This window comes from Alternaria metachromatica (assembly GCF_023757995.1).
Source record: "Alternaria metachromatica strain BMP 0045 chromosome Unknown scaffold_8, whole genome shotgun sequence".
NCBI classification, from domain to species: domain Eukaryota; kingdom Fungi; phylum Ascomycota; class Dothideomycetes; order Pleosporales; family Pleosporaceae; genus Alternaria; species Alternaria metachromatica.
Genome location: NW_026055499.1, coordinates 1,041,795 through 1,066,354, shown reverse-complemented (window position 1 = coordinate 1,066,354; position 24,560 = coordinate 1,041,795). Strand labels below are relative to the sequence as shown.

Genomic DNA, 24,560 nt, shown 5'->3' with positions numbered 1-24,560 from the left:
GTTCCTACACGAATGCTGGGGCAGAGGCACTCAACAAGTCGCCGCCATGCGCTTATCCGCGCCCACGCAGCTGTTGAGGACACGGTGGGCCGAGTTTCCAAGTTTCGGTGCGAGGCTGGCACCCACTCGCAAGTCGAACCGCAATCCCCTTCGTGCGGTGGCCGCCTGTTGTTCGCTCGCAAGCCCATCTTCTTCCAGGCGAGATTAGTTCGTTGAGCACCGGCCAAAGCAGTAACGAGCTGCAGTCGCAGGGGTCTGGAATTTTAGTACCGCCAGCCCGAAGCGGGAGAAATCCTCAACGCCCGGCCATATCAACGCCGCGTGCTGCTGTCCAACAAGAGATAAACAGCCAATGCGTTGAGTGTCTTGTTCCTGCAACGCCCGCTGACCCTTCCCTCACTTATTTCGCGAAGAAGAAGAAAGTTTGCGTTCGCGGGGAGCCAACGCACCCCTCCCGGACCCTTGAATCGTCTCTCGTGCTCTCACCGCACTATACACTACCCACCCACCTAATAGCGCGTCTTCTTCCTGGCCGCTCCTCCCTCCCTAGACCCACGATACCCGTCTTCTATTTTGTAATAGAGATACCCTTTGAGCTCCGTTGAGCTTCAACCACCCTCCTTTCCGCCAATTGCTCCCTCATTCCCTCGCCATGCGTCCCGAGGTCGAGCAGGAGCTCTCGCACACGCTGCTCATTGAGCTGCTCGCATACCAGTTCGCCTCGCCCGTCAGGTGGATCGAGACGCAGGATGTCGTCCTCGGCGAGAAGACGACGGAGCGCATCGTCGAGATCGGCCCCGCAGACACGCTCGGTGTCATGGCGAAGCGCACCCTCGCCAGCAAATACGAAGGACACGATGCGGCGCGGTCGCTGCAGCGTCAGATCCTGTGCTACAACAAGGACGCCAAGGACATCTACTACGATGTAGACCCAATAGAGGAGGAACCAGAGGCTCCCGCGGCGGCCTCATCAGCGCCCTCGTCTGCACCCGCCTCCTCAGCACCTGCCGCCGCCGCCGCAGCCCCTCCACCACCGAGTGCCGGGCCCGCAGCCCAGGTGCCAGATGCCCCCGTCACAGCCACCGACATTCTGCGGACACTGGTGGCTCAGAAGCTGAAGAAGCCGCTCATGGACATTCCGCTGAGCAAGGCCATCAAGGATTTAGTCGGAGGTCCGTCAATTGCACGTCTAGCGTAAAACTGTGACTAACACGCTTCGCAGGCAAGTCCACGCTTCAGAACGAAATCCTCGGAGACCTGGGCAAGGAGTTTGGCTCAACTCCCGAAAAGCCCGAGGATACCCCTCTCGACGAGCTCGGTGCTTCGATGCAGGCTACCTTCAATGGTCAGCTTGGCAAGCAGTCCTCCTCGCTCATTGCCCGCATGGTGTCCGCCAAGATGCCTGGTGGCTTCAACATCACAGCCGTGCGAAAGCACCTCGAGACAAGATGGGGACTGGCCCAAGGGCGACAGGACGGAGTTTTGCTGCTCGCCATCACCAACGAGCCAGCAGCCCGTCTTGCCTCAGAAGCCGACGGCAAGGCTTTCCTCGATGAGCAAGCGAACAAATACGCGGGCATCGCCGGAATCAGCCTGTCTGCTCCTACAGCCGGCGGAGACGCTGGTGGTTCGGGTGGTGGCATGATGATGGACCCCGCGGCGATCGACGCGCTCACAAAGGACCAACGCCAATTGTTCAAGCAACAGCTTGAGCTTTTCGCGCGATACCTCAAAATCGATCTTCGTGCGGGTGACAAGTCGTTTGTCGACTCACAGAAGGCGCAATCCGCGCTCCAGGCCCAGCTTGACCTCTGGAACACCGAGCACGGCGAATTCTACGCCTCTGGCATTGAGCCCCAATTCACACCGCTCAAGGCGCGCGTCTACGACTCATCGTGGAACTGGGCGCGCCAGGATGCTCTCACTATGTACTACGATATTATCTTTGGCAAGCTGAAGGCTGTCGACCGTGAGATTGTCAGTCGCTGCATCGCCATCATGAACCGCTCGAACCCTCTCCTTCTCGACTTTATGCAGTACCACATGGACCACTGCCCTACCGAGCGCGGTGAGACATATGAGCTTGCAAAGGAGCTCGGTCAGCAGCTCATCGACAACTGCAAGGAGGTCTTGAACGAGGCTCCGGTCTACAAGGATGTCGCAGTACCCACAGCGCCGCACCTAGAGATTGATGCCAAGGGCAATATGAACTACAAGGAAGCGCCAAGAGCGAGCGTTCGCAAGCTTGAGCACTACGTGCGCGAGATGGCTGAGGGCGGAAAGCTGTCCGAGTACGGCAACCGCACCAAGGTCCAGAACGACCTCCAAAGGATCTACAAGCTCATCAAGCAACAACACAAGCTCTCCAAGTCCTCGCAACTTCAGATCAAGAGCCTCTACAGCAATGTCATCCGTTCGTTGTCAATGAACGAGGGACAGATCATGCCCAGCGAGAACGGCAAGGCTGCTAGCGGCAAGAGGGGTCGCAACGGTCGCGTCAATCCTTCTGCTAAGCAGGGCAAGGTTGAGACTATCCCCTTCCTACATCTCAAGCGCAAGGATGACCATGGCTGGGAGTACAGCAAGAAGCTGACTGGCGTTTACCTGGACTGCCTTGAGGATGCCGCCAAGTCTGGTGTCACTTTCCAGGGCAAGTACGCTCTTATGACGGGCGCTGGCGCCGGCTCTATCGGTGCGCAAGTCCTTCAGGGTCTCATTAGCGGTGGTGCCAAGGTCGTCGTCACAACTTCCAGGTTCTCCCGTGAGGTCACCGAGTACTACCAGTCCATGTACTCGCGATACGGCGCCCGCGGTTCTCAACTCATTGTTGTGCCTTTCAACCAGGGCAGCAACCAAGATGTTGAGGCTTTGGTCGACTACATCTTCGACACCAAGAAGGGCCTTGGATGGGATCTCGACCTCATCGTTCCTTTCGCTGCTATTCCAGAGAATGGCCGCGAAATTGACAGCATCGACTCCAAGTCTGAGCTCGCTCACCGCATCATGTTGACCAACCTGTTGCGCATGCTCGGAGCTGTCAAGAAGCAAAAGCAAACTTACGGCTACGAGACCCGCCCAGCACAAGTCATCCTGCCATTGTCACCCAACCACGGAACCTTCGGTAACGATGGTCTTTACTCAGAATCCAAGATGTCGCTCGAGACACTCTTCTCGAGGTGGCACTCAGAAAGCTGGGGTAACTACCTCACTATCTGTGGTGCCGTCATCGGCTGGACTCGCGGCACTGGTTTGATGGGCGCCAACAACATTGTCGCTGAGGGTATCGAGAAGTACGGTGTACGCACCTTCTCTCAGCAGGAGATGGCCTTCAACTTGCTTGGTCTGATGGCGCCACCGATCGTCAACCTCTGCCAGGTCGAGCCTGTATGGGCTGACCTCAACGGCGGCTTCCAGTACATTCCTAACCTGAAGGACTTGATGACCGACTTGCGCAAGGAACTCACAGAGACTAGTGATATCCGCCGTGCCGTCATCAAGGAGAATGCCATCGAGAACAAGGTTGTCAACGGCGAGGCCAGCGAGGCCCTATACAAGAAGGCCACGATCGAACCACGTGCAAACATGAAGTTCGACTTCCCCACCCTACCTGATTGGGACACAGAGGTCAAGCCTCTCAACGATAACCTTAAGGGTATGGTCGACCTTGAGAAGGTCGTCGTCGTCACTGGTTTCTCTGAAGTCGGTCCTTGGGGTAACTCCAGGACACGCTGGGAGATGGAAGCGTACGGCGAATTCTCCATTGAGGGATGCGTCGAGATGGCTTGGATCATGGGTCTCATCAAGAACCACAACGGTCCTCTCAAGGGCAAGAGCTACTCCGGATGGGTTGACGCCAAGACCAACGAGCCAATCGATGACAAGGATGTCAAGCCCAAGTACGAGAAGTACATTCTCGAGCACGCCGGTATCCGCCTCATCGAGCCCGAGCTCTTCAATGGCTACGACCCCAAGAAGAAGCAGCTTATGCAAGAGATCCAGATTGAGGAGGATCTCGATCCATTTGAGGCTTCCAAGGAGCTTGCGGAGGAGTTCAAGAAGGAGCATGGCGACAAGGTTGAGATCTTTGCGATCGAGGAGTCTAGCGAGTACACTGTCCGCATGAAGAAGGGAGCTACACTCCTCCTTCCCAAGGCTCTTCGCTTCGACCGTCTCGTAGCTGGTCAAATCCCGACTGGCTGGGATGCAAAGAAGTACGGTGTGCCCGACGACATCATCTCCCAAGTCGACCCTGTCACACTCTTCGTGCTTGTCTCCACGGCCGAGTGTCTGCTTGCCAGTGGTATCACCGACCCATACGAGTTCTACCAATATGTCCACTTGTCTCAAGTCGGTAACTGCGTCGGTTCCGGTATTGGTGGTACTACCGCCCTTCGAGGAATGTACAAAGACCGATTCATGGACAAGCCAGTCCAGAAGGATATTCTGCAAGAGTCTTTCATCAACACTATGAGCGCTTGGGTTAACATGTTGCTCATCTCATCCACTGGACCTATCAAGACACCCGTCGGTGCTTGTGCCACCGCTGTTGAGTCTCTCGATATCGGTTACGACACCATCGTCGAAGGAAAGGCCCGTGTCTGCTTCGTTGGTGGTTTCGATGACTTCCAAGAGGAAGGCTCCTACGAATTCGCCAACATGAAGGCCACTAGCAACGCCGAAGACGAATTCGCTCACGGACGTACACCCAAGGAGATGTCGCGCCCCACCACCACAACCCGAAATGGCTTCATGGAATCGCAAGGTTGCGGTATGCAAGTCATCATGGACGCCAAGCTCGCCCTCGACATGGGAGTCCCCATTTACGGTATCCTCGGCTTCACGGCCACAGCAACCGACAAGATTGGTCGTTCCGTCCCTGCTCCAGGAAAGGGTGTATTGACCACCGCACGAGAGAACCCGTCCAAGTTCCCATCTCCTCTTCTTGACATCAAGTACAGGAGGAGACAGATGGACCTCCGCCGCAAGCAGATCAAGCAGTGGCAGGAGTCGGAAGTCCTCTACCTCCAGGAGGAAGTCGCGGCGATGAAGGACGCTACTGGCGAGGACTTCGACGAGGCTGCCTATCTCGAGGAGCGTGCTGCTAACATCGAGATGGAAGCCAAGCGACAAGAGAAGGACGCGCTCAACAGTCTCGGTAACAGCTTCTGGAAGCAAGACTCACGCATCGCTCCTCTTCGTGGTGCACTTGCTACCTGGGGCCTTACCATTGACGATCTCGATGTTGCTTCTTTCCACGGTACCTCCACTGTTGCGAACGACAAGAACGAGTCCGATGTTATCAACCACCAGATGCGCCACCTCGGCCGTAAGAAGGGCAATGCGCTGCTTGGTATCTGGCAGAAGTACCTCACTGGTCATCCCAAGGGTGCTGCCGGTGCCTGGATGTTCAACGGTTGCTTGCAGGTGCTCAACACTGGTCTCGTACCTGGCAACCGCAACGCCGATAACGTCGACAAGATCATGGAGCAATACGACTACATCGTCTACCCGTCGCAGGCCATCCAGACCGATGGTATCAAGGCCTTCTCCGTTACTTCATTCGGTTTCGGACAGAAGGGAACCCAAGCTATCGGTATTCACCCCAAGTACCTGTTCGCCGCTCTTGAGCACCACCAATTCGCTGCCTACAAGCAAAAGGTTGAAGCTCGCCAAAAGAGGGCATACCGATACTTCCATGATGGTCTCATCAACAACACCATGTTCCGTGCCAAGGACAAGGCGCCGTACGAGGACGAGAAGATGCAAGAGGTCTTCCTCAACCCGCAAGCGCGTGTCACCATGAACAAGAAGACCTCGACATACAGCTATGCGAAGAGCCCTGCACCCAAGAAGGACAAGAAGGCACAGGAGACGATGAAGATGGTTGAGCAGCTCACTCAAGCCACAGCTTCCGCCAACAGCAAGGTTGGTGTCGATGTTGAGAGCATCAGTGCACTCAACATTGAGAACGAGACCTTCATCGAGCGCAACTTCACCGAGAAGGAGATTGTATACTGCCAAAAGGCACCAAACCCACAAGCCAGCTTCACAGGCAAGTGGTCAGCGAAGGAGGCTGTATTCAAGTCTCTCGGTGTTAAGGGTGAAGGCGCCGGCGCTCCGCTGAAGGATATCGAGATCATCAACGATGAGTCTGGCGCGCCAACCGTTCAGGTATGTTCTTATCATTACCAACTCTGAAACCATATACTAACGTATTCACAGCTCTACGGCAAAGCCGACGAAGAAGCCAAGCGCGTAGGTGTCAAGAACATCAACATCAGCATCAGCCACTCGGACGACCAGGCTGTTTCCGTCGCGATCGCGCAATGTTAAATATACGTGTCAACACCGGCGGGCGATGTTCCTCAATATTCACGAACGATTAGATGCATGGTAGTATAGTTGGAGCAAGGGGCAAAATCGGTTCATATATCCTTCCTAGAAGGAACATTATTCCCCCCTACGCGGCGTGTTTGGGTCCCCCGGCGCATCAAGATTAGATATGTCCATGCTTCGCAAAGAGATTTATGTATTGTAATGCAACAAAAACATGTTCAAACAACTCCCTTCTTCACTACGATGTATGATGACGATGAGTTGTTCGCGTGTCTGTCGCCTCCACCTGCCTACCCCTCCTACCCTCCATCTCCTTATCTCTTTATCTCCCGAGCATCCCGAGATAACCTCAACAGATAAACCCTCTTCCACAAAAAGGGTACATCATGCATATTGTTGAGCTCGGGTTCCAACTCGAAGACAGGTTTCTTGGTAGCAGCCCCGCTGTTAGCCGTTTTACGCGGTTGCCGCCTCATGCAGTTGAGGCTGACCTGCAGCGGGTAGCTGCATGGGCTTACGTAGCGTGCAGGTTGTTGAGTAAGGGTTTGGGAAGACCGTCATTGCCTTTGGGAACGTGGGAAGCTAGGAACGTGGAGCTGTTCAGTCTGGTGGCAAGGTGACGTCGCGGATGGGGGTGCGCGTGCACTAGAAGGAAGCGTGTATGTGTATGAGAGAGGGCTGGGTGGTACGCTTGCCCTCTTAGCGGATGTGGTGTTGACGGGGCTTGTATGACGTATCGTGGGTTTAGTCTTGATGTAAGATGCTGTTTGTACGCGCTTGTTGCCACTTATTCGATATATGTCTGTTGTCTGTTACTTCCTTTCACTTTGTACATCTTGCGTATGATGCGAGAAGATACGTGTAGTGGCAATTGCATTATTCGAGTGTTTCCCATGCGATAATTTGCTTTGGTAGTCGGTTTTCCTATCAAGAGATAGAGTCAGACACAGATGAGCTAGCAAATGTGAAAGGCACAGTCCGTTTTGAGTCACATCGTTTGCTACCTTGTGGATACGTACTTCTTCCACTATCCCTCAGTATGACCAGATGTTTTCTGTAAAGCTGTCCCCACATAGCCGCTCGAAGCTATATGCAGCGTTCGAAGACATTGCGACGGCAGTGGATGACTTCGTCGCACCTCACGCTTCACCCTTGTCATCCCAAGCATATACCTTCTTAACCCACGCTATATCCTGCGCAGACGGATGCAAGTTCGGCGTCATCTTCGTAGTCCCTTGGCTATGATCCTCAAAATTCTTGTACTGTTGGATCGGGCATTCAGCCGTATCCTCCTCGCCGCTGTAGAGCTCACACTTCTCTGGTTTACCCCCAATGGCGCTAGGATAATGCATGATGCTTTCGGGGTCGTATTTGTCGAAGGTAAACAGAGGGAGATAGAGCTCGGCCATTCCTTTGACCCAATCTCTGCACGCACAATTGTTGCGTAGCGCTACTCTGAGTGAGGTGCATACGTTTTCTCGGGTTACTCGAGAGCTCTTCTCGTGGGCGCGCTTGTAGCACTGCTTAGCGTTAGTAACGGTTTTATTTATTTCAGCGGCTTGACGAATGTCATACTCACCTCTTCGAAATCGCCGATTTTCTCGGGTTTGACCACGATGTAGTCGTCTCGATCACTACGCTGATGTTCGTGCGCCATACCTGCCTTTTGTTAGCCTTTGTCGGTAGCTTACACGTAGATGAATACTAACCCATCACATGACCCAGTTCGTGCATAGCCGCCCACTCCACATTCACAAGACGACCGCTTTCTGGGCCGTTCAGTTGGTTCCTCCAAGGACTCTTCTGGTCAACCGCTAGACCTGCGTTGGCCGTCCAACCGGTTTCCCCCTTTCCTACCTGGATCGTCAAGGTCTCGTGAGGCAGATCTGGGTTCCAATGGAAAAAGTCGGTTTCGCTTTTCTTGTAACAGATCACTGGCTTTCCTTCACTGTCGACCCACTCTTCGAAACTGATAGCGTGACCGGATTCCTTTCCCGGATTGCCAAGATAACTAAGGGCTCATCAGTCCACGATCAAAGGCCGTACTGGATACACACGTACGTCATCCACGATTGTATGGCGGCCTCGATAACTTCGTGCATCGACTCGCGTTCTTTTTCGTCGAAGTAACAGTAAGGGATAACAGCAATGTTTTCTGAGTTGCGAGGCCATTTTAACGGAGCCTTACCGACGGGGCCACCGAAATGATCCACAGCACCTTGGCCGTCGCCGTCGAGATCGTCGCCAATCTCGTCAAGATACTGCGCCCAGCTCGTGGCCTGCGACCCATTGGCGAGGTAGGGGAGGGGAGGACCACAGCTGAAGACATAGTCGGAATCTGGTTTATGCTTAATTGTAACTGCAGTAGCAATGGCTGCGAGCGGTAAGAGGTGGCCGAACAACATCTGAGGAAATGCAGACAGAGTGATGTGTAAAAGTGGAGGTAGGCAGTGTAAGGAACATTGGTGAGTAACGCAAGGGTAATTTCTCTAGCAAGGCGGGCGCTCTAAGACTCCGCCAGTGAATAAGTCCCAGCAAGCGAGAAATGGTCATGTGGGAGTGAAGGTGAGAGTGAGAGTGCGTAGTGACGTAGCTCCACATCAGCCGATGAGAAAGGGACGATTGCTGATACCTGTTGTCTCTCACGCCCCATCCCAGCAAAGCCATTGAATACTCACTTCCAGCGAAGGATAGCGACAAGTAATCCAGAAGCTTGCATTGCGTTAAGAACTTGCCAAATTTGACATTATTACCAATATAGACTGCAGAGTATTCGGCTTCTTCATTATATTGGTGCTCGTTATACTCGTGTGTGAACCATACAAAGCTTCAAAAATCTGGACGTCAGAACATTCCCTGCTCGTCATGTTCGCGATAGACACATGAAGAAAGCTGTCGGCTGAAGCTAGCCGCGATTTTTGAAATTGACTTCGAGGTATTCAAGACCAAAGTAAGGCAGCGTTTTCCCGTTAACGCGATAGGCAGCGATAGCTACAGATATTACTGGATATGGGATCCTCATACATCGCGGACAGTCCGCATCCCAGGTCACCGCGAGTGAAGCAACTTGGTAAACCCGTACAAAAGGTCAGTATCGTGGTTATATGAAATTTGCGAATTGAAGCAGAAGCTGGTGTGCAAGCTCGAAGAGCGGAAGTCGGGAGCGTATACACGTGGCTTGGAGATCGTTCTTTCTTGAAGTTCTCAACCGCACTGGAATGATAGAGTAGACTGCTGTAATCCGGATAACCCAAACCCCTCTCGGCGGACTCTGGGCATCAGTTTGTCATCGGTCACGCCATGTGATCATCACACACAAGAGCGCGTTACTTAGATTGTGATCAAACAAGGTCTCCGCACTGGCACAGCAAGACCCTGCTCAGCGAAGGGTGTTGTCCGGATGATCGGCGGAAATTAAACAGCTTTGTCATCTCGGTCTCCGCGGCAAGGATATACTTTCGAAGTTTCGATTCATCTACGGATCGATCGCGAGATGCTGCCGGAGCCTTGGAACCGGAGCAGAATTTGCATTGTCAATTTCGCGCGTGTTCTTGGCAGCAAACAGTTTTTCGTGACTGGAGAATACGTAAGATGATCGTGACGTCGACGACGCCAACGAGAGTTGCAGCTTCCCTTGCAAGTCTGGAGGTCCGGATGACTGATCATACTGCTTACCCCTCAGACGAACTCTATGTATATATGGAAACTCGTCAAGGGTTCAAGTTTTCAAAGAAACGCGGAAGGGTGAGATTTTGGAGTTTGTCGTTACATTCGACAGGCCACAGCCTGATAAACCTGACCCGCTGTCACAATAACGGCAGTGCTGGTTTGCAGCGATGATGCTTGGGTAGTGGAGCTTGCAAGAGTATGTGTGGCTGCTCGGACCGCAGTGAGGCGTTCGTCGGACATGTGTACGGAAGCATGAAACAATCGTGGGGTCGGTTAGCAGGGCGGTGCCTGGGCCAGATCTGAAACCTGATCAGGTGGTGGGCAAAAGTACCAGCGCGTGGGCGTCTATCAACATGGCGCTGGAGAGGATACATGTAAATACCGTGGGCGCGTCCCTGTCGCGTGTGACGGGACGGTGTTAGCGAATGAGATACTGCTGTCTCACAGGGCTGGAGTGGCGCCGATCCTACAGCAATTTCGCGGACGGGCTGGAGATGATCATCCACAGCGTACAACGGCAGGCGGCGGGTGAGGGGCAATTTGCTTACCTCGTGGCACCGATGCAATCGATTAGGTCCAGCCCGGGCTATTCATTTCGGAATCCAGGTTGAAACTTGCTGAGAACTTAGTATGCAGAAGCTCTCGGACTGACTGTGGCGGTTGCGTATGCAGGAAGAAGATGCAGGTATCTGCAGTAAGCTCAGCAAGGACTGAATTGCAGCTCAGCCGGCTGGCCTTATTCGCCGACGGCGAGGAATTCACTCTGCCGGCATTTAGTCTGCCGATGCGAGTCCAACGTTCCGAACAGAAGGGGAAGGATGGCCGTTCGGATCAGCTGCCAGGGGCGGCCTGACGGTAGACAGACGGCCACGCGGGAGATGACACGACAGTTGGACCAGGTCTCCGGATGCGAGTCTGGCCGGGCCCCGTATCGCGAAAACACAAGACCAATTGGAACCTGCTCCTCGAGAGTCGATCAAGAGGACATGTTGGAACTTTGGAGTGTTGGAGCACAGTTTTGCGCTTACCGTAGTACATGGAAAGGGGAGGTATGACAGCGCCAGGCGGTTAGGCCAGGGGAACACAGCGAAAGGCCACCGGGACCATGACTAGGGAGCTGGGTGATTCGCTCGCTTCACTGTACGTCCCGAGGTTAGCGGCTTCAGGTACGCGATGGGCGTTTGGTACTTCTGGATCGTCTCCCCGCATACTTTGGCTACCCATGTGTGAGGTAAGTGATTGGGCAGAAGACGGAATCGACGCTGCAGCGCTGACGGGCGGAGAGGCAAAGCTGACGATGCGTCGTGGCGCGACGAGAAAAGCAAGTCGCGGGCGCGGTGATATCGAGGATGCAGGGATGGACCAGCCCCTCCCGACGCCTGCAAGGTACCGCTCAGGGCAGGGCGCTGATTGGGCGGGGTGCTAGCGGAGCGCGATGTCCCTCGCAGTGTTCATGATACTTTTTGTCGTTGCGGCAGCTGCAAAGGGCGGGCCAAGGGCTATCATAAGGTCGTGCGTCGTGGTTTTCAGACTGTGGGGGGAGGCAAAGTTTGTTATTGCAAAAGGAAGGCATGACTCTGCGACGCGAGTGACGAGGCAGGAGCGACGTGTGACGCGGAAGGAGCGTGTCTGACGAGCTGCGAGGCAGCAGAGGGCGCTAGCAAATGCCGTTGGATCGCGTCGACGCATCGTCGTCGACTCTGTCGCGCTGCCAGTCGCCCGCATCCCCTGGGACGGCGCGGGTTTGGGCTCAGCGGCGCAATACTGCAACTGGCCGTCCGACCTCAGTCAGCCTATCGAGCGGATATTGGCCCGCGCTCTATGGCTTCTCTGCTCCCTGCACCGCGACGCCCATGCGCAACGCGGAAATGAGGCTAGTGGAAATTGATCCTTGTCCCATGTGCGAGTGCTTGTCACTCCCCCAGAGGCCCAAAGAGTGCATACCCACGTCGACCCGCTCCTCGAAGCCTCTTTTCGGTCGGGAGATCTGCTCTCTGCATTCTTTTCTACCACCACGCCAGCACTCCGCAGCGCGCGTGCATTCACTCCTTCACCTGTTTGCTGCCAGCTACACACGCTCCTTAACCTTTGCCATAATCTATTGTTTTGTACTTTTTGCCGCCAACCGAGCCATCCAGAGTCGAGCGCGCCCGATCCCGCCTGCAATCGCTGCACGCCTTCCTTTTCACCTCCAGCTCGCTCCCTCCTTCGCCTCTTGCCGACATTACTTTCCACTGTGCCTAGGACACACTTTCGAAAAACACCGCCCGTGACCGCCCCGTTGTTGTTTTTGGCCCCGCTACATGTTCGCGTTTGCTCTTTCCTCCCACCCCGAGTCGCCTTGCTCTCACCTTCCCCACTCCTCGCTCGAGTGCGCCTGCCCGCTCACCCCAGCGACACACCAGTCGAGATTGGTCAGCGCACAGTCGTCGCTATAATCCAGTCTAATCACTTTCGCCAGTAAGACTACACTGCTCCCCATCCCCATTGCCAAAGCGCCCTCCCATTGCCTCTCGCCCACTCCGGATGCAATGCGGCGTACTTATACGTTTGCTAATAACTGCCAGACCATCATGAACCGCTGGTTGAACAGGAAGAAGGATGGCGCCGAGGACGCGGCCGCCGCCCCAAAGAAGACGAAGAAGGGCAAGAAGGGTCAGGAAGAGCCCAAACCAGAGTTCGATCTCAACTTCGCGTTGCCTAAAGCAGATGACTTCCGGACAAGTCTGATCATGCCTGGCCTGTCCACCCGCTTCAGCATGTTGAGAGAGCAGGACGACCCAGACTCCAAGATTGGTAAGGCCAGCGACGACAGTGTACTACAACCGAAACGCCAATCGCGGCTCCACGAGTTCGGCTTCGTTCCAGGAGGTCTTTCCGATATAGCTGAAGTCTCCTCGCTCAATGGCTCCATCCGACCGCCCTTCGCAAGCGAACGGACCAATTCCTTCGACAGCAGTAGAGATGACGACGGCTCTGGTAGCGTTATGAGCAGAGCTAGACCCGGCGAGGGCAACGTCTTGTTCGGTGGACGACAAAAGATCTACATGATCTCTAATACAAACGCGAAGGGCACCGGACGGACACTCTACGACGACGACGTTAATATGTCAGCATACCAACGGCTCAGACAAGAGGAGAAGGACAGGCTGAGGCAGCAGTCGGATTATGAAGACGGCCAGAACTCTGAGCCGTCCAGCCCTACTGAGCTCAGCCGTAAGAGGGAGACTTCGTCATCCACCAACTCAGGCACATTGAACACCCGCACATCTACAGCCGCGACTTCGATAGCGTCACAGGGCACCAACTCTGTATCAGCCTCCTCGCCGGCGTTTCCCCCAGCAGGTGCCCCGATGACATCCCCAGATCTAGGCCGGTCCACAACGAAACGGAGACTTTACGACCAAGGGCTGGACCAGCAAATCCAAGAGCAACAGTCCTCAGCTATGAACCGTCTCAACTCCATACAACGCGCACGTGCGCCAACCGGACGATCAACGCCACCTATTCCCATATCTCAGACACGTTCTGCCACCAACCTGAATGACCGGTTCGCTCGGGGACCACCCGCCTTCCGCTCAGACAGCCCAAACGCGCTTGGATACCCCGGCATAAGCAGGAACAACTCCTCCGGCGCGTCGAGCCCCGTCCTCGCACGCCCGCAGTCGCCTGCACTGACAAGTCCCGTCATCAGTGACAGTGAAGAAGCTCATACCCTCAATGCTGCACTTCAGCCCAACGATCGGGGCAAAGCGACCGCCATGGGTGCTTTCAACAAACCCAAGGCGGCGTTCAGCGAGGAGCAGTATGCAGAGCGCTTGCGCCATATGCAGCAGGACCGAGAAGGGCGCTCAACACCACCTCAAAAGGCCGAGAGGTCCCCGCCTCGTAAGCCCACTTTGAGAGAGCGTGCAGAGCAGCAAAGGCGTAAGCGAGCTGAAAGTGACGCAAACGAACGGTCAAGCTCTGAATCAACTGCTGAACCAGCTCAAGCACCCTCTGCCTTCTCCAGGTTTCAAGCTGCTGCCAGTCAGATGAGAACCGCAGGCCCAGGTACCCCGACTTCGCCACCGACCCAGCGCCTCCCAGCCATTCCACGCCAACCAGCAGCGTCTCCAGACAATTGCAACAAAGCCACCTTCTTCAGTTCCCCAGATTCCAGCGAAGCAGAAGATGAAGCTCCCAGGCCGCCAACCACGCGCGCGACAGAGCCCACTCGTCGATTTGACAATCTCCCCGTAGCAACCGGACCCGCACCCTCAATGTTCGAGCATCCCGCATTCCGCTCGCGGACAACATCGGAGGAAGAGGTTTCTCAGAATGGCCCTTCTTCGTACAGCCCTGCTCTTACCCAAGAGGCGTCTCCACGCCCCGACGAGACAGTGAAAGTGGACGGTACCGAGGTTGACTCACCAACACTGGGTCCTGAGAGCAGCGGACTGAGTGGAATGATTAGGCAGCATCTTCGCAACGTCAGCAATGTTTCTTCCAACTATGGTGAGCCAGGTCCTCCAATGATGAGCCCACCTATGGGGCTCGCCATTCATACACAAGGGTCTGGCTTCCAGCGCCGCCAACCGGGGTCGGAATCGGCTACCCCAGCTCCCTCAACATACAGCCACTCTAACCCATGGGATTTGGACGACATTGACAACCCCTACCGCGATGAACTCGTCAAGATGAACTCTGACGAGCAGGCCAACGTACAAAACGCCACACCACTGATCATGAGCGCAACCGAACCAAACCCTGCAGCTCCCTGGGATCTTACTCCGCGAAGAGCCCATGAGCGTGTTGCGAGCAACGAGACAGAGGCCGACCACGAGGCCTTCCAACGAGACCTCGCTCACAGGCAACGCTTGATCCAGGAGAATCTCCGTGCCAAGGCTGAAGGCCGTTCAACAAGTCCAGCACCAGCACCCGCGGGCCCATCCAACGGACTGAAGACAGCTTTGAACATGCTCCGTGCAAAGTCGAGCCGTGAATCTTTTGCTACAGTTGATGTTTCTAACAAATCAGTAAGGAAGCTTGCTCTTGGAGGAAGTTCAGCGAATGTCAGCAGCACCTCGCTCGTAGGCCTTCAGGGTGATATGCCAGCCCTGCGACCAAAGCAGTCCCGAGTATTGCAGCAAAGTGAACAAGACGCACAGCGGGAGCACGAGAATCGCCAACGATCGGCAACCGAGAGCAGCCGCACTGGTCGTCCATCGGGTAGATCTCCACAGGCATCGACCAGAAGCTCCACGCGAGAGCGCTCGAGCTCTGGAACATCGTCAGGCCGTTCCCGGAGTCGCCATGATCAATACCGCGATGACCTGGACCAGGCTATGGCAGATGGCACCCGCGGCGCGTATCCTGCAAACACAATGCCGTCAATGCCTGGATACTCTGCTCACCCCACGCCTCCACTTCCTTCTGAGAGACCATCGCTGGATTCCCAAGGTCGCATGCGATCGCGCAGCAACAGCAAGACTGCCGCGGCGAACTACTTCGAGTCGAAGCATCTGCACCCTATTCAGACTAACGCTGGATCGGGTCAGAACACTCGTCTGCCTCCTGGGGGGAAATTCTCCCCGGGAATCCCTATTTCGCCCCGGCCTTCACCAGGTGGCTTCAGCAGTGCCAACGGCAATGGCTTCTCGCACCCAACATCTCCAGTGCCTCCATTCTCTGCCAATCACACCCCTCCTGTCTCAAACCCCACTACACCCAACGCTGCCGCGTTCAACCCAAGTACCGTGCAGCCGTTGACCAAAACTGGAGTGCTACGGAAGAAGTCCATCGCGAAGTCGGAGATCTCGGAGCCGGTGTTCCTTTCCACAACTTCTTCGATTGACACCATCAATCTTCCAGCTGGTGCTTCTCTGAAGAATGGCATGGAAAATAACGCTCCCCCTGTTCCGCCAATCAACCCTATGAGGCGACGTTTCGGATTTGGCCGCGGTGAAAGCCAAAGCCAAAGCCCAACGGGTCCATCACCTTATGACCCTGCTGTCCAGCATGGAATGGATGGACCTCGAGCCCCTTACGCTGAGCCACTCCGCACCAACTCGTCCGACGCAGTGATGAACCAATCGCAGCAACCAAAGAGCAGACTGCGAAAGGCGTCCAGTGAAGGCAGGAGCCTGCGCGGTGACGCACAAAGCCAAATGGGACCCTCGCCAGCAATGCCTCAAAACGGCTTCACCGGACGCAATGGGTCACCTCCACGTCCTACCAACGGTCAACAGCCCATGGAGGGTGGCATGTTCTAAACGGCACCTCCGCTATACGAGCTGTTGCTCTGTCAGCAACTCAACATTCGTGATCAAAAGCGATCCTTTATCAATCTTTGGCACATTTGGAAATCTCTTTTCTTTTCTGTATGTCTACTTTCGGTCCACGGATCGCCGTGTCTGCGATCACGGCCTTTTCTTTCCTTAATCTCTTTCGGCTTCCGGCTTAGCAATATACCTCCCCGTTCTGCGACTGCGACTTCTCTTTGCAAAGATCTCATTTTACGATCAACGATAGGGTTCTGGCTAGATTACCACCTTCACCGGGCTGGACACGGTGTTTCTGGAGGTTGGCAATAGCATCACACAAGTTTGAGTACATTCAGTAAGAGTCAGGTTCGGGAGGATTGCATGTTTATCGGAGTCTTCATGTACTGCTAGTCACTACAGCCTTTTCATAGGCTCACGGTTCAGCTCGCGCTGCCAGACTCGCGTCAACCAATTCGTGGTGTTGAATACAATCAATTGCCTCATACAACAGATCCTATGCACAGAGTTCACTCCGCCAGCACTGATTCGAAACCAATCGCATCATCACTGTTAGACCTCAGCAGCCAGCGGCGACTGTTGGACGTGGGACAACGGTCGCAATATGTCTGAAACCCCCGCGCGCGTTGTTTGGACTGATTATGTACCGTGCCGCGTTTCCGGTTTCATCGCTGCCGAATGCATGCAGCGTCAACGGCGTTGACACCTTCACATGCAACATGCAGAAAAGCATGATTTCGTCACCATGCAAAAGGAATATGAGACGACATTGCCCATGTGCATAGGCGAGCGACTCACGAGCCCTGTGTTTCAGATGCCGCGAGAAGGGCCGTGCGCTGATTCGAGAACCTGGGATCGTCGCGATGGAAGATAAACTACGAACTCTCGGCTCGAGACGAGGTTTGATCGATCGTCGATACTTAGAAGAGGGTGAAAGATAACAATGGGATTGTGGGCGAAGGTTCTATGACGGAGAGATGGAATTGCTGTGGAAGGAGAAAAGGGATGTTGGTGGGGACAGTGATCTAAGGCCTGCATGCCGCTTATCGCGTACCTGCATCTTGCGACCCATTTTCACGCGTCGCCTTCCTTTGTCGGAACCAGGACGTCAGCAACACAACCCGGCGCTCTTGGTAGCGGTATAGTGGCATCAAATCTTGGGCAATCTTCTCGACATTCGATGATGTGCACACAATCTTAAGTAGCGGAGCGCAAGATGTTACTCCAAAAGACTAAGCGTTCGATGATGGAAGCTCCACGTCCAAAGTCCAGTCTACCGTAGCGGTGCACTACGCCACCGTGCCATTGGAACCGTCGACGGCATCTTCCCCATCCGCACGCCAAGGGGACATACTTTCCTCTAACGCAGGGTCGGCATCCGGTGCCGCACGAAGAACGCATGTCCCTCAAAGGGTTCGCTGTGCAAACAGAAAAGCAATTTAACAAGGCTGTCAGCAAGCGTGATGTGTGAGGGCAGAATGAGGAGAAGTCAGCAAAAGCCGTTGTGGTGTTCTATCGGGTACAACATCCCTACACAAGCAAGAGAAAAAGGTCTGGATTGCAAGGCGCAGGGCCTGCCAAAACAGCCCTGACACAGCTCCGCAGGCCGCCTGATTGGGCCGGCGACAAGAAATCGCACCGTCGCATTGCGCAGAGCAAAGAAAAGCAAGGCCGCCTCCCACCATCCATCTCCACAGCTGTGCCAGCACGCCGCTTAGCTAACGCTAAAGGACCGCAAGTTCGGCGCCATCCCAAACTCTAACTGCAACCTAACCCTCCTTCCGAGGCACATTGCACACCTATGCGAAGCTCTCGCTGCGCATCCGTCGCCCGTAACTCGACGAGATACACCCCTCTAGAGTACGTAGGTGCGATCGCAGGCGCAGTAGATCAAGGAAACCAACAGCGCCCAGGGAGGGGTACTGGGGAAGATAGTCAACTGCATACCAAGGCTCTGCGACAAACCGCGGCAATCCCTGGGGACGATCACCGGGTAACTCCAATGTTAATCTCCACGAGTCTATTGCTGCGTTAGGGAGCAGGCTTGGACCAAGGTATTGGTTGCTAGAATCGAAATCAGTACATAGACCCCCTCTCCGTCCCATCGTTTTTCTCGCTCAACCCTGTTCCATCTCACTTCGACATTCCCTCACTCCAGTCCATCTTTCACATATCGAATACTATCACCAATACATATTATACCATATAATCAAGATGCGTTTCCAGGCTACAGTCCTTGCCGTCGCGGCTTCGCTCGCTTTCGTTGGTGCTCAGGATTTGAGCGGTATCCCCCAGTGCGCTGTATGTTGCCCTTCCTCCCCTATCGAGATCGCATCGGACTTCGGAGCCCACATCTCCACAAGACGATCGCGATCGCGATATGGGCACATCGCATCTAGCATCGCCGACTAACACACAACTCAATAGATCCCTTGCTTCGTCGCTGCCCTCCCCAGCTCCAACTGCGGTGTCACAGACACAAACTGCCAGTGCACCAGCGGCCGCTCTGCCATTGAGAACTCGCTCCTTACTTGCGCACCCGAGCGATGCGAGCAGAGTGAAATCTCCAGTACGTTTTGCATACCCTACATACTTATCATCTTCGTCCATATCTAACGCGACTACTAGGCCTTGCCCCCGCTGTCTCCTCCCTCTGCGCCGCCGCCGGTGTAACCCTCTCCGACATCCCCACTGCTGTTCCCTCATCTGGCGCTTCCATGACCGGCTCAATGATGTCCAGCATGATGAGCGGATCCCCCACTATGAGCGGCTCCATGTCGCCCACCAGCTCTGGTGTCGCTGAGCAGACCGAGAACGCCGCCGCTGGCAAGCTTGCTAGCTACGGTGTCGTTGCCATGGGTATGGCTGCTGTCTTCGGATTGTAAATGTCGGATACCTGGATGGGTGATACGAAGGGCGCGTTGGTTGATTAGGAATTTGTAATGCGACAATCGCTTGTATATCGCAATTGATACCGTATCGTTCGTTTGAATCGCTGAGTGTCTGACGCTGTGCGCGAGTGGTTGGTGATATTGAATTGGGCTCGGGCTATGTTCCTTTGTTCACGCAGCTTCGAGTGCGGTCGCCCATTTGCCAGACCATGCTGTGAACTCGTCGTCTTCTCCAGCCCAGCTCTGCCTGACCAGCTTGATCGTGCTGTTTGCCTGACCACAGCATTTATCCAAAGTTTCTTTCGCTTCGTCTTCGTCGAGATCGTAGAACGCGCCCGCGATGTCGTCGACCGTCTCAGGTATCGTCTTGAGAGTATTTACAAGCGCATCTAGCTTCTTGCAGGGTGGCGAGGTCGCACCGTTCGTTGTGGCGGCCGGTTCGAGCGTGGACGATGCAGGATACGTCTTCAACCTCCTCTTGATGAGTGCTTGATACAGCATGCCAATCATCTTCAGCTTCTTGACACTGGTATCCAGCAGTTCCTTCAGCTCCTTGTTGTCCTTGCCAATCTTGTTCGATGCGCCGAAGATCTCGTCTTCGTCGTCGCTGCCTTCTGCTTCGTCATCGTCGTCGTCCACGTCTTCGCCCCATTCTTTCAGCTCCTCGATCGCATCGAGTAGGACTGCGCGGTACTCTTGCGCTTTCTTGACTACGAGTCCTACAACACCGTCTTCGCATAGCTTTAGCAGCGTGTCGCACACGTCCCAGAGTACACCTGTCGAAGACAAGACTTCTTGCTTCTCGCTCTCAGTTGGGCCTATGTCTTTGCCTTTTGCGCTTTGTCTTTTCTCTGCCATCTTTAGGATCATGGCGAGAACTTCTCCCCATGTTCCCAGCAATCTCCGTACCTGCGCCTTGACTTCGGTGCGCATTATGTCCCCGATATCGCCCTTCTGACCCTCTCGTGGTATATACGAAGCCGCGGTCACCATGCTGTTTAGTGGGCCTGAGGTCACATCGCCAATTTTCGCTATTATCGCCGATGGTGTGAGGGGCGGGTTGATGAGGAGGAGGGACAATGTGGTCGTGTGCGATTTGAGGAGCTTAGTCGAGGCTCTGATAACATTGAGAGGATCTGCTATCTCCGTTTCGGACGTAGTAGGAGCGGCATCTTTGGTGGGCGCGAGAGAGGATTGGTAGTGCGTGAGGAGCGCTTGTGTGGTTTTGGTGAGGTCGATGAGACTGCGCAGGTCTTTTGGTTTCGACATCGCGCGTTGCTTGTGGGATCAGTTCAAGGAGTATTCTGTCCTTGAGGGCTTTAAAGGTAGCTGACGATATGTGCGCAGTTCACGCGCCAAAGTTTGGGCAGTATCAAAATTTTGGTGGGGCAGTGACTCTTAGCGGGGTACCCAGGCACATGGCTTCGTCATTCGTCATGCCCGTGCCGTGCTATAGCGGACGTCTTCCGCAGATGGCTGCGTCCGTCTCTATCTTTACATGACTTTACTCCTTCTTCTGAATTTTGCATTTGGGTCTGAAGAACCTTCTTGCGATGAACTCAAGTTGTGTACTTCGAGAGCCAGATACTTCACAATGGTAGTTTCCAAGGCTGTTCGTCTCAAGTCATCTATCTACGTTCTCAACAAAAGAACAACTAATGCCCCTACGATGAATGCGTGCACGAAGACCACTCATTTCAACGTGAATGATGCCTGATGTCTCCTAGGAGTTACACTATCACGGTCTACATGCTGGGTCTAACGTTACAATTATGCTAGTCCAGTCCAGACCCCTACGGCTTCGAAGGCGGAGTCGAGGCAGTGAACCCCAACACGCAGACACGACTGCAGGAGGATATGTACCGCTGATTCATGTATTCACATGTATGTAAGAGTTTGTCCCGAGGGCTGCTGAGGCCACAATGGTTTTCGTTCCCTTCCTCATGCTGCTTGCATTGAGCCGCGCCAATGAGGCTCGGGCACTAGGCATTGAAGGCTGCGAAGCGCAGTCATTGCAGTTCACCGGAATTGCAGGTCTGACCACTGAGAATTCACCACATGTCACCTCGTACTACCGCCTTGCAGGTGCATGTACGACTGACTGTAAAGCAATCATGCTTAGTAGACTTGGAGAAATACCTGGGTGAGTTTCACGGTTCGCGTGCTTCCACATCAAAGAAGGAGATCTTGCACGCCGTATTGATGTGTCCTGAGTATAGTACGCAAGTCGTCAGTGATACGTACAAGTTCCGAATTCGGAGAATGCTGGAGGCGGTATGGACCCCTGTTATGATCAAGATTGGTACAAACTCATCTCGTGGGGGCTGGGTGCACGCTGGCCTGCCGCGGGCTGAACAAGTTTTCGTGGCAATGTCCTCGAGCAACACTGGCCTAGGAACTCGGCGCTGCGGTTACCGTCAGTGCTTCCATATAAATCAATCTGCCCAGCTTTCCCAATGAGGGCTTTTCCGATTCATGTCGCTGAGCTTTAATGGAATTGCAATGGATCAATACGCTTCGTCGTGCAGAGAATTTCGAAGCTACCCTCAGAATCTCACACAGCGATGCGCTCTCAGCTATAGTTTGGCAGGGTACATCGCTCGGCTGGAATCTCATTCTCAACATCTCTTCCAAGATGAGAGAGTGGAAGTGGACATTCTTGATTATCGGGAACTGGACAATCGTGAGCGCCCTATTACAGGCCAAAGGTCGACCTACTGACCACAAACAAGGCTTCAGATCGGCATGCGTCAAAAACCAACGAGAAATGGAGCTTATGCTCAGTTGTAAACGTTCATTGACGCCAGAGGATGTCGATCCGACATGCCGTTTCATGTCAGTGGAAATTTGCTTTTTTGGGTTTCAGCTAATGATGATAGATTCCTCACAGCGGGCCAAAGCCGGGCGCCGTTACGGATCACCCACAACATGTTCAGCCTTCTATGTACCGCCTACCAAGTTCCTCCTTCGTTTTTGGATTGCGTATTACCTTTCGGGCTGAAGGAGGAAGCAAAAGACTTCGATTCCAGTGGACTGAAGGGAGAATACCGACTGGCGTCCAACGACAAAACGTACGTGTTGCCAAAATTGGATCGCTCGGGAAGGAACCTTTGCTTCAGTTACACTCTGAGATCCGTGGAACCGACGTCACGTCGGTCAAAAGAACCTTGGTCTATCCGCCAGTGTGCTGTCTACCATACATTCGACGTGGAAAATGGCAAAATGCTTTGGATAATCGTCAAGGGAAACAAAGAAATACAGACACGCGTTACCAAAGTATCTAAGGGATTAACAGATCGCGGCGATCCTCTCAAGTCTCGCAGTGATTCGTTTGCAACATCGCTAGAAACGCATCTTTTGCTGTGCTATTGGTCCGGAGAAAATTGGCGAAGTTACATCAACGATTTCGAAGATCACGCGACCAAATTGGCACCAGGGCTATCGGCATCTGAGGTTGAGAGAGATCCATCACCGCTCTCATCACCTGCGCTGCCAGAGTTCACGAGTGTAAATTCTAGCGCAGAACTGTTCAACCTGTCGCAAGCAAACACCCGGACCCAGTCATACGGGTCGCAAGAAAGTCCAGAGACGTGTGCATCAGCACCGACAGGTAACACCGATCAGCCTTGCAGCTCTTGGGCTTCTTCGCCGAAGAAGAGCGCTCTTGCCGAGACAAGACGGTGGAGATCGTCTGCAAAACATTCTCGTGGACCACTAGCGAAGCCTTCGCAATCTAATGCTATCGATAGCCGTCTAAGTCCCGGATACGAGAAGACATTGACAGCATCTCCTGAAGCAATGACGTCGCCAAAGCTTCCATCTACCTTTCTCAATGGTATATTAGACAAGAAATCGGAGAGACTTACTTACAACAATCTACAAACCATACAGCATATCGAAGAGAAGGCACAAGAAGCCGTGCTTGTTCTGAAGCTGAACACCGAGGTTCTTGAGCACTTGAGGCTGCACTACAATCAAGCAGTGAAGCATGCTGATTTCCCGCAAGATGTGAAGAACGAGTGCAGAGCCAGTCTCCATAGTTTCACCGAACGCATAGTTGGAGCAGAGGAGGACATGCACATGTTGCGATCGCGGACTGAGAAATTATTACTTGCTCTGCAAAATGAATTGGTGGGGCTATGACTGTTAGTGGGGCTATTTCGCCAAATCCGTCATAGCGAGTTCACTCCGCTTTTCAAACCATGCTCTACCGTACCTAGGTAATACACTCCATAAGGATCTTGGATACGCGCACGTTTCTGCGAATTGTGGATGAATGATTAGAGTCGCATTCAAGCAAGAACAATTAGAAATTAGCATGAGAACTAACTCAGGAAAAGAGAAGCGAGACTGAAATGTTCAGATACTCCGTCTGTCTCGGCTAGGCTTCAATACAGGTCATCCACCAGTCGTCTTCCTCGTTTTCCATTTCATGGTCCTGGACACTTTCATACTCCTCTTCTCGCGCAATGAAGCCAATGTCTCGTGGCGATAGCAAATCGCATTCCAAAGGTTCCTCAAGTAGTTCCCCCTCTTTGCTCATGAAGCCCGCACGCCCCGGATCATATGTCCCGGTCGACAAGTCCACTTCACCTTTCCACTTCCATCCCTTGGTCTTGACGATTTGTAGCTTGTAGGCTAAGATCACGTTACCCATCATGTTATATGTCTCGCTGGTTTTCCCACTCTTGCTTCCTTTGACGTCGCCCTCAAAAGTTGCTTCCTGCGTAACGTGTGCCTGTCCTCCCATTCCAGCTTCTTTGTCTCTCATGTGTTCATTTGCATACTTCAGCCCGTTGGCCAACTTCAGAGAACTTATGATGTATATAGGACCTTTCGTGAGCGCGTCTCGGACTGCCTTGTTCGTTGAACGCAGTTCTTGCACCTGTTCCACTCTTGGGTTCCTCGCCAGCATAACAGAGTCAATCCGGTCGAATTTGTATGTCGTCTTCCAGTCTTTGCTTCGTTGTGCATCTGCTTGCCCGCCGAAGGCGGTATACAGTTTAGTAGCGAGCTTGATGGCTGCTGAGGAGTGGATTTCGCGGTCTTTCTGGCCTTTGCCATAGCTGATCCCAGGGATAATTTTCAGCTGACCATCGAGATTCGCAATGTCGTTCTGTGGCTCCGCGACGTTGGTGATGATATTACCGATTCTGATCGGCCCGCCGTCAGGGTAATCGAGGCTTGGGGCCCGTAAATACCAATTCTTATCTTCTGGCAGAGTAGACATTGGGGCTCATCCAATCAAAGTATGTGATGGCTATTATTGTTGTGTGGTGGGATAGATTGAAATTTCTCGCTGGTCTCTTGAGGGGGACTGGAGTTTTACACCGATGACAATGCGCAATCGAGGACCTTGGAAATTTGCCAGATTGCGGCTGAGCGACTCGTGTCATCGTAC

The 24,560-nt window shown here is 53.8% G+C and overlaps 5 protein-coding genes across 5 annotated transcripts; 3 read left to right on the top strand and 2 right to left on the bottom strand.

Annotated features, from left to right (window-relative positions):
* Positions 1-652: 652 nt before the first annotated feature.
* On the top strand, positions 653-6,333 carry J4E83_004795 (uncharacterized protein; the record flags this gene model as incomplete). The annotated part of the gene is made up of 3 exons (XM_049331720.1): positions 653-1,172; positions 1,223-6,171; positions 6,223-6,333. 3 exons carry the CDS (start codon positions 653-655, stop codon positions 6,331-6,333), a joined length of 5,580 nt encoding a protein of 1,859 aa, XP_049189494.1.
* Positions 6,334-12,578: 6,245 nt separating this feature from the next.
* On the top strand, positions 12,579-16,259 carry J4E83_004794 (uncharacterized protein; the record flags this gene model as incomplete). The annotated part of the gene is made up of 1 exon (XM_049331719.1): positions 12,579-16,259. The coding sequence occupies one exon, from the start codon at positions 12,579-12,581 to the stop codon at positions 16,257-16,259; it is 3,681 nt and encodes a 1,226-aa protein (XP_049189493.1).
* Positions 16,260-18,482: 2,223 nt separating this feature from the next.
* J4E83_004793 (uncharacterized protein) lies at positions 18,483-19,153 on the top strand (the record flags this gene model as incomplete). The annotated part of the gene is made up of 3 exons (XM_049331718.1): positions 18,483-18,569; positions 18,696-18,837; positions 18,897-19,153. The coding sequence occupies 3 exons, from the start codon at positions 18,483-18,485 to the stop codon at positions 19,151-19,153; spliced, it is 486 nt and encodes a 161-aa protein (XP_049189492.1).
* A 177-nt stretch (positions 19,154-19,330) lies between these two features.
* On the bottom strand, positions 19,331-20,428 carry J4E83_004792 (uncharacterized protein; the record flags this gene model as incomplete). The annotated part of the gene is made up of 1 exon (XM_049331717.1): positions 19,331-20,428. One exon carries the CDS (start codon positions 20,426-20,428, stop codon positions 19,331-19,333), a length of 1,098 nt encoding a protein of 365 aa, XP_049189491.1.
* A 3,112-nt stretch (positions 20,429-23,540) lies between these two features.
* On the bottom strand, positions 23,541-24,389 carry J4E83_004791 (uncharacterized protein; the record flags this gene model as incomplete). The annotated part of the gene is made up of 1 exon (XM_049331716.1): positions 23,541-24,389. One exon carries the CDS (start codon positions 24,387-24,389, stop codon positions 23,541-23,543), a length of 849 nt encoding a protein of 282 aa, XP_049189490.1.
* Between the last annotated feature and the right edge of the window lie 171 nt (positions 24,390-24,560).